Source organism: Euphorbia lathyris, chromosome 2, assembly GCF_963576675.1.
Source record: "Euphorbia lathyris chromosome 2, ddEupLath1.1, whole genome shotgun sequence".
NCBI lineage: Eukaryota > Viridiplantae > Streptophyta > Magnoliopsida > Malpighiales > Euphorbiaceae > Euphorbia > Euphorbia lathyris.
The window spans coordinates 123,162,324-123,176,820 of NC_088911.1; the positions used below are offsets into that span (position 1 = coordinate 123,162,324).

Sequence of the window (14,497 nt, forward strand, 5' to 3'; positions counted from 1 at the left end):
AGTTATATGTTATAGAAATGCGAATTAAATGTTGTCCAAATTATTAAAATTAAAAGGATACAATTAATGATTTAACGTTACATAAATATTAAATACCTACGACATTAATCATGTAATTAATTAAATTATATGCCTTTATTATATTATGAAAGTACAAATAAAATTGAGATAAATCAAATAAATTTAACACAAAAACCACATTTTTAGTACCAATATTTGGGCGGGGTAGGGTGATTAATCAAGTTTTTCTTCCCTACACGTAACCGACAAACGGACCAAAAATCTCTATTTCGCAGACCCCCTTATCCGTTAAAATTCCACCATTTCCGGTGTCCAATCACGCCTTAATTCTGATTGGTGGCGACTCTAAAAAATAGTTTTAATTAGGAACAACTATTAACCGATTTAGCTTCCGGCGTTCGTGCCCCTGAAAATTTCGGTAGCGACAACTGTAGATACCCATTTTGTCCGGGATAAATTATCATGTTTTTTCTGATTTCACTAGTTTAAGCCGATTTATTTCGTGAATATTTTTATTGTTGACAATTACTTAATAAATTAATATTTGCAAAAGGAAACTGAAATTATGTATATAATCCCTATAATCGATTAAATGTTTATGTTATAAAGATTAAATCGATTAATCAGGATGTTCATTATTAATTAAAAGAATGTTATTTCTTTGATTAAATATGAATGAAATAATGTTTAATTGTATTAATAGAGTTATAGCAAAAATACGAAACGATCAAATTGTAAAATAGTAATTAATTTTTTAGTTGTAAATTCTCGGTTCAGTGGTTAAAAAACAGAATAAAATCTATATACTAAATGTTTATGTAATGAAAATAACAAATATGAATGAACATTATATCTTATTAAATGGTTTGAGAAATTATAAGGGTCCAAAAGCCCAAATCCATATCCAAAGCCCATAAGCTATCCATTAATATTTGCAATACACTAAACTAACTAATGGAGTTTAACACTAATTAATAAGTACTTTATGCTAAATAATTGAAGAATCTGCCTATATAAAGAGGCTTGTGGACCCAAAATAAGGGGGAGAAAAAACAAAAGGAGAAGGTCATTTAGGAAAATCTGCAGCTCCTTCTCTCTTGCTGGTCTTCCAAAAAGGTAAGATCACCCTTTCCCTTTCTATTCCTGTCACTTTCTGTTCTGTTCCTTTGTCACTTTCTGTTATATTTATTGTTGTATATTTCCTTTTTGTTTTTTTATCAACCTACTTCATCTCTTCTTGTGATATTCATCTCTGTTTTTTTTTCCTTTCCAAAAGTAGAAATTCTTGACCATTAAAACCTTAATGGTTCTGTCTCTAGGTTCTAAAGACAAAAATCATTAAAGTTTCCATTAATGGTCTCAGATCCATGTCTTTAATAAAGAAAAGGAGGAGGCTTTAATGTCTAAACATCAAGGGAAAGGCATTTAAAGACATTTTTCTGGTTTCCAGGTTCTGGAAGCCAAACAAAAGGCCTCAGAAATGCCTAAGATCAAAGGATCTGGAAAATATACCTATTTTCCAGATCTGAAAGAACCCTTTGAGATGTCTAAACACTAAAGTCTACTCCTTTTATCTTTTACACCACTCTGGTTTCTTTAACTAAACCATACAAAATAAAAATAGAGACTTTACAAAGGTAGAGCCTTTTTTTTCGAAAAACACACATGATCCTAAAAAGATGACTCTTTTATTACAATGAAAACCCTAAGACCTATAAAGACAGAAGCTTTATAAAAAAAAAAGATGACATTTTTATTACAGTGAAAGCCCTAAAAGTCCAAGAACCAAAGATAAAGACACCAACTTTGTAAAAAAGGAAGACCCTTTTTTCTCAATAACACCAGATTCAGTGCTTTCACTCCAAAAACCAAAGATAAAAACACCAACTTTATAAAAAAGAAGACCCTTTTTTCACAATAACACTAGATTCAGCGCTTTCACTCCAAAAACCAAAGATAAAGACACCAACTTTATAAAAAAGAAGACCCTTTTTCACAACCATACACAAAAAACGCATTACAAATTAGCAGGAGACAAATTTCTTCATTAACGAATCTGGAAAACCCCATAAATGTCATCAGAATACAAGTTGAGTACAATATTCGTAACAAAAAAACCATCCCCGCGTCCTCTGGTCCGTAATAAGTTAATGAGTCGCCAAGACCTGCATCCCGAACTCTAGGAACTCGAGAGAACACGAGAAAAAGTTAAGAAACGGGGAAGGAACGAACATAAATAAAAGAAATATACCTCAGACATGATTTACCTTAGGAGAGACCAGATCGGGGGTGGGTCGGACTCCTAAGGAGTCGAGCGACTGCCGTCCGCCTATAAACTCCCTAAGCAGCGCGGATCAGAGGCGGATCAGCTCTGTTTCGCCTGCAAACGCCAAAAGAAATGGCCATCAAACCGACACGCTCGAAACTAGGAAGAAAAGAAAGGGAATAGGGGAAAAAGCGAGGACTTACCAAGGATATAGCCGCGGACGGACAGATCTGAACGGATCTGTGCAAAACGCAAGGGAGACCCTGCGCTCCGGCTTCGAAACGGAAGACGGAGAGAAGGAGGGGGACGCTCCGTTGCTGTCGGGACAGCAGCGATTCCATCGTCGGCCGAGTAAGGGGGCGGCAGAGCAAGCCTAGGCGGTGGAGTTCGCAACTCTTTGCGAAAGAGAAAAGAGAAAGAGCAGAGGGAAAAGACTAGGGTTGAGAGGGGTGAATAGCAGGAGTCTATAAGGGGAAGAGGCTTGTCTGTCGACCAAAGAGTAAAAGAGGGAGGCCAGGTCAAAAATGGTTAGTATAGTGGTATTTATATTAGGGTAAATTAGGGTTAAAGGTTGGGCTAAATAAAAAGAATCCGGAAATCAGTTATTTGGGCCTAGATAATAGTGAAAAGAAATTGATAGATTTTGTTTTAATGTCCCACTTCTCCTTCACATATTAATTAGACGGGTCATTCTCAATTTAATTGGATTCATGGGCTTAGTTTGCATAGGTTCAAATTAATAAATAATAAGCTTGTTGGAATTAATTAAGTCCTGTATAATTTATTCTTTACCTATCTTAATGATTACTACTACATCATGCTTCAATGTGACCAATTCGATTTAATTAAATGGTTTTCATACTGATTGGTCTTTTTGCGTACTAATTAGTCCGTCCGATAATTATCCGCTTCATCCATGCGTCTACGTTTAGAGATGTAAAATTGGTCTAAAACAAAATTAATAAAACGAACAACCCGAGTCATACGTCCATGTCATGGGGGTGTAAAAAAAAATCGGTTAAGAGAAAAATTAACTAAAATTAACCGACTTGATTTATAACCCTATGTTATAGGGATATAAGTTAAACGTGTACGAAACTAACAAAGTTGACGCGAATCGATTTATACTTTTATGTCATAAAGGTATGAAAGTGATTCAAAAAAATAAAAAAATTAATTCAAACGGAGTATCTCAACTTATACGTCTATGTTATAGGGGTATGAGAGCGGTAAACGAACTAATTTATGTGGCTATGTTATAGAAATATAAATTAGACACTATCGAAAATTAATAAAATTATACGTCTATATTTAAAGTAAATAAAATCGAGATAAATCAAATAAATTTAACATAAAAATCACATATTTTAGTACCAATATTTGGGCGGGGTAGGGTGATTAATCAAGTTTTTCTTCCCTACACGTAACCGACAAACGAACCTAAAATCTCAATTTCGCAGACCCCCTTATCCATTAAAATTCAACCATTTCCGGTGTCCAATCACGCCTTAATTCTGATTGGTGGCGACTCTAAAAAATAGTTTTAATTAGGAAAAACTATTAACCGATTTAGCTTCCGGCGTTCGTGCCCCTGAAAAATCCGGTGACGAATGATGATCGTTGCTTGGTCAAGACCAAAGTAGAGGAAATAATGATGCCAATGGAACACTTATACCGCATAATGTGCAAAATAGGACTACTCGAGGAACATCCTGAAGGGAGAACCACATGTAGCTATCACGCGGAGAAAGTGGGACACCTAATCACGGAATGCGATCAGTTCAAGCAAAAGGTCCAAGAATGTATGGATGTGAAGATGTTAATTTTTGAGGCATCGAGTCAGAGAGTAGCAGGTGTGAACATGGTGCAAAGGGAGGAATCATCATTGCCGGTTCCTATAGTGATTAACTATAATAGAAGGCAACAAGCTCTCGTTGGGGATCTTGAATCTACTTTCATGACAAAGTTGATCATTCAGGCTCCAACTCCTTTTCCATTTGAGAGTACACGGGCAGTACCTTGGAAGTATGATAGTATGGTAGTACCACAAAATTGTAGTACCAGTCACGTGGAGGGTTTGGCTGACATTTTTGGAACGACGGGAATGACTAGGAGTGGCCGGTGTTTCACATCAGAGGAAGTAGAAAAGAGACGTCGAGAAAATACAGAAAGGCGTAGAAAAGGAAAAGCAAAAGAGGGTGATACGGTAGAGGACCCTTTGGAGAAAGAATTCGATACCTCAGATAAGTCATCCACTAAGGAAATTGTTACGGAGGATGAAGCTTGTGAATTCCTAAAGTTGGTAAAGCAAAGCGAGTACAGAGTGATTGAACAATTGAACCAAATACCGGCTCGCATATCCTTATTGTCATTGATAATGTCGTCAACATCCCATAGAGCAGCTTTACTCAAGATTTTGGACCAGGCATATGTATGCCACGATATATCGGTGGAGAACCTGAATAATATAGTAGGTAATGTGGTAGCATCCAACTATCTCACCTTTACAGATGATGAAATACCGATGGAGGGTACGGGGCACACCAAGGCGCTGCATATCTCTGTTAAATGCAAGGATCACGCTGTTGCAAGGGTGTTGATTGATAATGGGTCATCCCTCAATATCATGCCCAGATCGACTTTAGCTCGACTGCCCGTGGATAGTTCATACATAAAGCCTAGCAACGTTCTAGTCAGGGCTTTCGATGGAACTAAAAGAGAGGTGATAGGTGATGTGGAGTTGCCAATTCAAATTGGACCAGTGACATTCAACATCGCCTTTCAAGTCATGGACATCACCCCTGCATATAGTTTGTTGCTCGGAAGATCCTGGATCCATTCTACAGGAGCAATCCCGTCTTCGTTACATCAAAAGATCAAGTTCATAGTGAATGGGAAGCTAATAGAGGTATCTGGGGAGGAGGATATCTTGATAAGCAAATGCCCTTCGATGCCTTACATCGACGTCGCCGAAGAGTCAATCGAAAGCTCATTTCAGACCTTCGAGGTTACAAGCGCAGCCTATACTACCAAAGGGCCGCAAATTTTTATGCCCCGACACTCTAAGACAGTAATGGAAATGGCCAGGGAAATGATAAGAAGCCATTATCAGGCGCAAAGAGGTTTAGGAAAGGATAATCAAGGAAGGGCTGATTGTTTGGAACCTTTGGCAAACTACTTTCGAGTAGGATTGGGATACCACGCTACTAGGCACGAAAGGTGGAAGATACAACAACAAAAAAGAGAAGCCCGCCTTGCTAGGTTGGAAAATAGGGAGGTCAATGAAGATAAAAGGGAGTTTCCTCCCATAAGCAGTGCTTTCATAAGTAAGGGGAGGTTCTCGCTAAATGACGGGACGATGGTCATTTCAGTGATAGGGAAAGACGAGGGTGATCCAGGACCAAGTGACTGGGTGTCTGTTTGTGAAGGAGAGCTCCAGAATTGGAAAACTTATGATCTTCCTGTAAAAAAGTAATAATAAGCGTTAATTTCTTTAAATTATGCCTAAGGTTTAAAGAATGAAATGTTATCTGGCGCCCTTTTCTTTTTCAATAAAAAGTTATTCAATAAAGTGCAAGTTTTCACACCTACGACCATCTTTCTTGTCTTTTCATATATCTATACCAATATTTATTATTTCTTTTTTTCTTTCTTCTTCCTTTTATGATGTGTGCATTCAGGAGCAGTGATGAGGTATTTGACAATCACGATAATTATGAACCAATTTGCAATTCCGATAATTCGGTCTATGAAATGGACTTTGAAGGAGAAATTGAGGAAGAAATCCCTACAGAAATTGAAAGGATGTTAGAAGCAGAAAAGAAAACCATGGAACCACAAGCTGAGGCCCTAGAAGTAGTAAACTTAGGGACGGAAAAGGAGCCTAGAGAAGTTAAGATAAATGGAACTTTGGACCAAGACATCAAAGAAAGGCTAGCAAGCTTATTAAAGGAATATAAGGATGTGTTCGCATGGTCGTATGAAGATATGCCCGGTCTAAATACAGACATTGTGGTGCATAAGTTACCGCTAAAACCTGAATCCAAACCGGTGAAACAAAAATTGAGAAAAATGAAGCCGGAAACATTGTTAAAAATAAAAGAGGAGGTGAAGAAGCAATTTGATGCTGGCTTTTTAGCGGTATCTAATTATTCAGAATGGGTTGCAAATGTGGTACCAGTTCCAAAAAAGGATGGAAAGGTAAGGATGTGCGTAGATTACAGGGATTTGAATCGAGGCAGTCCGAAAGATAACTTTCCGTTACCCCACATTGACGTATTGGTGGATAACACCGCCGGGTACCATATGTTATCCTTGATGGATGGATTTTCAGGCTACAGCCAGATCTTGATGGATATGCTAGATAGAGAAAAAACAACTTTCGTAACCCTGTGGGGAACCTTCTGTTACAAGGTGATGCCGTTTGGGTTAAAGAACGCAGGGGCAACGTACCAAAGGGCGATGGTCACTATATTCCATGACATGATGCATAAGGAAATGGAGGTATACGTGGATGATATGGTAGCAAAATCGCGAGCAAATGAAGATCACGTGGTCGTACTAAGGAAAGTCTTTGAGCGGCTCCGGAAATTTCAAATACGACTAAACCCTTCGAAGTGCGTGTTCGGCATTACTTCTGGAAAGCTCCTAGGATTCATTGTGAGTAGAAGAGGGATTGAAGTTGACCCAGACAAAATCAAGGCGATACTTGAGATGCCTCCCCCAAAATCGGAAAAAGAAGTGAGAGGTTTCCTAGGGAAGTTGAACTATATAGCTCGTTTCATAGCTCAATTAACTTCGACCTGCGAGCCGATCTTCAAGTTACTAAGGAAGTGCAATCCTTCCAAATGGAATCCGGATTGTCAAAAAGCCCTTGACAAGATAAAAGAATACTTGCAAAATCCACCGATATTGCAGCCCGTTAATCCGGATAAGCCGTTGTTGCTCTACTTAACGGCGCACGATAATTCCATGGGTGCACTCTTGGCACAACATGACGAAACAAAGAAAAAGGAGCATGCCATTTACTATGTCAGTAAAAAATTCACCGACTGCGAATCCAGATATTCCCCTCTAGAAAAGACTTGTGCGGCATTAGCCTGGGCGTCTCAGAGATTGAGACATTACATGCTAAATAATACTACGTGTTTGATCTCCAGGATGGACCCGGTTAAGTTCATCTTCGAAAAACCTGCATTAACGGGAAGGTTGGCCAGGTGGCAAGTCTTATTGTCTGAATATGACATTGTATATGTGGCTCAAAAGGCAATAAAGGGCTCGGTGATCGCGAATTTTCTCAATGATTACCCCGTGGAACATGACCACCCGATGGAGGTGTCCTTCCCAGATGAAGACATTGTGGCTGTCGAGATAGATGAAAATCCCCTTAACGTGTGGACAATGAGGTTCGATGGAGCATCCAACGCCATGGGTCATGGGATAGGGGTAGTTTTGGTATCACCAAAAGGTCAACACTTCCCTATCACAGCAAGACTATGTTTTCAGAATACCAACAATACGGCTGAGTATGAAGCATGCGCTTTAGGAGTCCGAGCTGCGTTAGAAATGGGAATAAAAAATTTGAAAGTTTATGGAGATTCGGCTTTAGTCATCAACCAGCTTAATGGGGAGTGGGAAACTCGAGATAGTAAACTCATCCCATATCAAGAGCATATACAAGAAATGATCAAAAGTTTCCATTTCATCAAATTTGAACATGTATCCCGATTGGAAAACCAAATGGCAGACGCATTAGCAACCTTAGCCTCCGCATTTGAACTAGAGAAATGTCAAAAACTACCGGCCATCGAGATTAAGTTGCATGAAGACCAGGCCTATTGTGGGAATATAGAACAGGAGGCCGATGGGAAACCATGGTATCATGATATCAAGAACTACATACAGGAACAGATCTACCCCCAGGGGGCAACTAATAATGATAAGAGGGCGATAAGAAGATTGGCTACAAGTTTCTTCCTAAGCGGAGACATCTTATATAAAAGGAATCACGATACCACTTTAATCCGATGTGTATGCTTTCCTTACAATCAGCAGCTAGTGGAAGAGGTACATGAAGGGTTCTGCGGAACCCACCTCGGAGGACATGCTTTGGCTAGGAAGATCTTAAGGATGGGGTACTATTGGATCAAGATGGAATCTGATTGCATCAAATATGTTCGAAAGTGCCACAAATGCCAAATTTACGCAGATGACATGAACGCGCCATCCGAACAGCTCCATGTAATGGTGGCACCTTGGCCTTTTTCAATGTGGGGTTTGGATGTCATTGGGCCTATCGAACCAAAGGCTTCGAATGGCCATCGTTTCATCCTCGTCGCCATTGACTATTTCACCAAATGGGTTGAAGCTGCATCTTACGCTAGTGTAACCAGAACAGTGGTAACGAAGTTCATGAAAAATAACATCGTCTGCAGATATGGATTACCCGAGCGCATCATTACGGATAACGCGAAAAACTTCAACAACAAAACCATGGAAGAAATGTGTATGCATTTCAAAATTAAACATCACAATTCCACGCCTTACAGACCGAAAATGAATGGCGCTGTTGAAGCCGCAAACAAAAACATCAAAAAAATCGTGCAAAAGATGGCCTTGACTTACAAAGATTGGCATGACATGTTACCATTCGCGTTGCACGGGTACAGAACCACGGCTAGGACTTCCACTGGTGCAACTCCCTTCTCTCTAGTATACGGTATGGAAGCTGTCTTACCCGTAGAGGTCGAGATTCCGTCATTAAGGATTATGATGGAAGCAGGGATAGAGGATTCAGAATGGGCTCAAAAAAGATATGACCAGCTGAATTTCATTGAAGAAAAAAGGTTGACAGGAATATGCCACGGGCAACTATACCAAAGAAGACTGATAAAGTCGTATGGTAAAAAGGTGAGACCCAGACAGTTTCGAGAGGGGGAATTGGTGCTTAAGAAGATTATTTTAAAGAACCTAGATCCTCGGGGAAAATGGACCCCAAAATATGAAGGCCCCTATGTGGTGAAGAGGGCGTTCACCGGAGGGGCGTTGACGTTGACAAACATGGATGGCAACGAGTTGCCGAACCCCGTAAATTCTGATTCTGTCAAGAAATATTTTGCATAATTGTGCTTAGGATTGTCAAACGATTGTCAAACATCTTATCCTGGTATTTGAATAACGCATGATTCTATAAAAAATAAAATATCTCTGATCCTCTGTCAACCATGAATACGCCCTATATACGTATATACTTTTAATATGTAATTACGCTCACTTAAAAGAAGTCTTTTCTTTATACTCTTGTTTTCTTTTCTCTCGCATAATACTGACGAATTTTTATGAAAAAAAGGGGAGCATGATGCTAACGAATATTATTACACAAAAGGGGAAGATTGTAAGAGATTTCGCTCCTGCCTTAACAGCCCGGAAGGATGAAGTTTGAATAATGAATTAGCAGCGATCGAGCCTCGAAAATTGTATTGCGCCATAATGAAAGAAAGAACGTTCATACAGGACCATATTCCCACGATAGCCCCAACTCTAGAAGGATGATGAAGTGGAGAAGACGAGGGTCAATAGGGACCGCTTTGTGCAACATAAACAAACACTTGCCAATAGTATGGAGGGAATCAAACTTACTTCTTAGAACAATCGGGGTTTCGGATAAATGAGTCCGGGGTGAATGATCCCTGCTCGGGGCATTCCTTCGGGCGTTTGAAGAAACTGAAAAAAGGAGATAAACAAAAATGAAGTAAATTTGCTTGCCATGCATCATACCGCACAGAATAAAACATATGTGCGTCTTTTTCCTCAGAGTCACTGCACGCACTAGTTGCCTCTTTTATGGTGTATAGAATGCATGATAAATATAGAACTTAAAGAAATGTCGAGTCCGCATGTATCCACCACGCCATACTTTCACAAATGTATAGGTCCTTGTGAAAATCATCCTCGATCAAAACCGTCCTTGCTCGACGGTGTAACCCATTGGGCCAAAAGGACTATTTAGTTCTTCGCAAGAAGATGGATGCTCACGATGTAGTCGCGAAGTGGAAATTTCAGCATCCCATCTAAACCTCCTTCTATAGAATCCTCTGAGATCAAGCCTCACGATTCGATTCTGTTATTATCTGATTATTCCTTGAGATCTAGTCTCGCAATTCGTTTCTATTCGAGATGGAAACATTTGTTCCGTAGAATCCTCTGAGATCAAGCCTCACGATTCGATTCTATTATTTTCGATCTTATTATTCCTTCGAGATCTAGTCTCGCAATTCGTTTCTATTCGAGATGGAAACATTTGTTCCGTAGAATCCTCTGAGATCAAGCCTCACGATTCGATTCTTTTATTTTCAATCTTGTTATTCCGTTGAGATCTAGTCTCGCAATTCGTTTCTATTCGAGATGGAAACATTTGTTCCGTAGAACCCTCTGAGATCAAGCCTCAGGATTCAATTCTGTTTATTTTCGATCAGGATATTCTTTCGAGATCTCGCCTCGCAGTTTCATCTCTATTCAAGATAGAAATGTCTATTTCCTCCGAATCTCCTGAGATCAAGTCATCGGGATTCGAACCCTAATCACATGGATCCCCTGAGATCGAGTCTTGGAACCGACATCTATTTAAGATAAACAACATTTAAAAGCGTGCAAAATGTATATCTAGGGATACTTTGCATATCTTTATTCCATAAAGTTATACAAAGGGGGGCAACTGTAGATACCCATTTTGTCCGGGATAAATTATCATGTTTTTTCTGATTTCACTAGTTTAAGCAGATTTATTTCGTGAATATTTTTATTGTTGACAGTTACTTAATAAATTAATATTTGCAAAAGGAAACTGAAATTATGTATATAATCCCTATAATCGATTAAATGTTTATGTTATAAAGATTAAATCGATTAATCAGGATGTTCATTATTAATTAAAAGAATGTTATTTCTTTGATTAAATATGAATGAAATAATGTTTAATTGTATTAATAGAGTTATAGCAAAAATACGAAACGATCAAATTGTAAAATAGTAATTAATTTTTAGTTGTAAATTCTCGGTTCAGTGGTTAAAAAACAGAATAAAATCTATATACTAAATGTTTATGTAATGAAAATAACAAATATGAATGAACATTATATCTTATTAAATGGTTTGAGAAATTATAAGGGTCCAAAAGCCCAAATCCATATCCAAAGCCCATAAGCTATCCATTAATATTTGCAATACACTAAACTAACTAATGGAGTTTAACACTAATTAATAAGTACTTTATGCTAAATAATTGAAGAATCTGCCTATATAAAGAGGCTTGTGGACCCAAAATAAGGGACAGAAAAAACAAAAGGAGAAGGTCATTTAGGAAAATCTGCAGCTCCTTCTCTCTTGCTGGTCTTCCAAAAAGGTAAGATCACCCTTTCCCTTTCTATTCCTGTCACTTTCTGTTCTGTTCCTTTGTCACTTTCTGTTATATTTATTGTTGTATATTTCCTTTTTGTTTTTTTTATCAACCTATTTCATCTCTTCTTGTGATATTCATCTCTGTTTTTTTTTCCTTTCCAAAAGTAGAAATTCTTGACCATTAAAACCTTAATGGTTCTGTCTCTAGGTTCTAAAGACAAAAATCATTAAAGTTTCCATTAATGGTCTCAGATCCATGTCTTTAATAAAGAAAAGGAGGAGGCTTTAATGTCTAAACATCAAGGGAAAGGCATTTAAAGACATTTTTCTGGTTTCCAGGTTCTGGAAGCCAAACAAAAGGCCTCAGAAATGCCTAAGATCAAAGGATCTGGAAAATATACCTATTTTCCAGATCTGAAAGAACCCTTTGAGATGTCTAAACACTAAAGTCTACTCCTTTTATCTTTTACACCACTCTGGTTTCTTTAACTAAACCATACAAAATAAAAATAGAGACTTTACAAAGGTAGAGCCTTTTTTTTCGAAAAACACACAGGATCCTAAAAAGATGACTCTTTTATTACAATGAAAACCCTAAGACCTATAAAGACAGAAGCTTTATAAAAAAAAAGATGACATTTTTATTACAGTGAAAGCCCTAAAAGTCCAAGAACCAAAGATAAAGACACCAACTTTGTAAAAAAAGGTAGACCCTTTTTTCTCAATAACACCAGATTCAGTGCTTTCACTCCAAAAACCAAAGATAAAAACACCAACTTTATAAAAAAGAAGACCCTTTTTTCACAATAACACCAGATTCAGCGCTTTCACTCCAAAAACCAAAGATAAAGACACCAACTTTATAAAAAAGAAGACCCTTTTTCACAACCATAGACAAAAAACGCATTACAAATTATCAGGAGACAAATTTCTTCATTAACGAATCTGGAAAACCCCATAAATGTCATCAGAATACAAGTTGAGCACAATATTCGTAACAAAAAAACCATCCCCGCGTCCTCTGGTCCGTAATAAGTTAATGAGTCGCCAAGACCTGCATCCCGAACTCTAGGAACTCGAGAGAACACGAGAAAAAGTTAAAAAATGGGGAAGGAACGAACATAAATAAAAGAAATATACCTCAGACATGATTTACCTTAGGAGAGACCAGATCGGGGGTGGGTCGGACTCCAAAGGAGTCGAGCGACTGCCGTCCGCCTATAAACTCCCTAAGCGGCGCGGATCAGAGGCGGATCAGCTCTGTTTCGCCTGCAAACGCCAAAAGAAATGGCCATCAGACCGACACGCTCGAAACTAGGAAGAAAAGAAAGGGAATAGGGGAAAAAGCGAGGACTTACCAAGGATATAGCCGCGGACGGACAGATCTGAACGGATCTGTGCAAAACGCAAGGGAGACCCTGCGCTCCGGCTTCGAAACGGAAGACGGAGAGAAGGAGGGGGACGCTCCGTTGCTGTCGGGACAGCAGCGATTCCATCGTCGGCCGAGTAAGGGGGCAGCAGAGCAAGCCTAGGCGGTGGAGTTCGCAACTCTTTGCGAAAGAGAAAAGAGAAAGAGCAGAGGGAAAAGACTAGGGTTGAGAGGGGTGAATAGCAGGAGTCTATAAGGGGAAGAGGCTTGTCTGTCGACCAAAGAGTAAAAGAGGGAGGCCAGGTCAAAAATGGTTAGTATAGTGGTATTTATATTAGGGTAAATTAGGGTTAAAGGTTGGGCTAAATAAAAAGAATCCGGAAATCAGTTATTTGGGCCTAGATAATAGTGAAAACAAATTGATAGATTTTGTTTTAATGTCCCACTTCTCCTTCACATATTAATTAGACGGGTCATTCTCAATTTAATTGGATTCATGGGCTTAGTTTGCATAGGTTCAAATTAATAAATAATAAGCTTGTTGGAATTAATTAAGTCCTGTATAATTTATTCTTTACCTATCTTAATGATTACTACTACATCATGCTTCAATGTGACCAATTCGATTTAATTAAATGGTTTTCATACTGATTGGTCTTTTTGCGTACTAATTAGTCCGTCCGATAATTATCCGCTTCATCCATGCGTCTACGTTTAGAGATGTAAAATTGGTCTAAAACAAAATTAATAAAACGAACAACCCGAGTCATACGTCCATGTCATGGGGGTGTAAAAAAAAATCGGTTTAAGATAAAAATTAACTAAAATTAACCGACTTGATTTATAACCCTATGTTATAGGGATATAAGTTAAACATGTACGAAACTAACAAAGTTGACGCGAATCGATTTATACTTTTATGTCATAAAGGTATGAAAGTGATTCAAAAAAATAAAAAAATTAATTCAAACGGAGTATCTCAACTTATACGTCTATGTTATAGGGGTATGAGAGCGGTAAACGAACTAATTTATGTGGCTATGTTATAGAAATATAAATTAGACGCTATCGAAAATTAATAAAATTATACGTTTATATTTAAAGTAAATAAAATCGAGATAAATCAAATAAATTTAACATAAAAATCACATATTTTAGTACCAATATTTGGGCGGGGTAGGGTGATTAATCAAGTTTTTCTTCCCTACACGTAACCGACAAACGAACCTAAAATCTCAATTTCGCAGACCCCCTTATCCATTAAAATTCAACCATTTCCGGTGTCCAATCACGCCTTAATTCTGATTGGTGGCGACTCTAAAAAATAGTTTTAATTAGGAAAAACTATTAACCGATTTAGCTTCCGGCGTTCGTGCCCCTGAAAAATCCGGTAGCGACAGCTGGCGACTCTGCTGGGGACGAATCCAAAAAGGGTCATGATTTGT

The 14,497-nt window shown here is 38.3% G+C and overlaps 1 protein-coding gene across 1 annotated transcript; it reads left to right on the forward strand.

The window, feature by feature from the left end:
* The first annotated feature begins 3,968 nt into the window (after positions 1–3,968).
* Positions 3,969–9,409, forward strand: LOC136217427 (uncharacterized). The gene is made up of 3 exons (XM_066004019.1): positions 3,969–5,758; positions 5,968–8,146; positions 8,198–9,409. The coding sequence occupies exons 1-3, from the start codon at positions 3,969–3,971 to the stop codon at positions 9,407–9,409; spliced, it is 5,181 nt and encodes a 1,726-aa protein (XP_065860091.1).
* Positions 9,410–14,497: the final 5,088 nt, after the last annotated feature.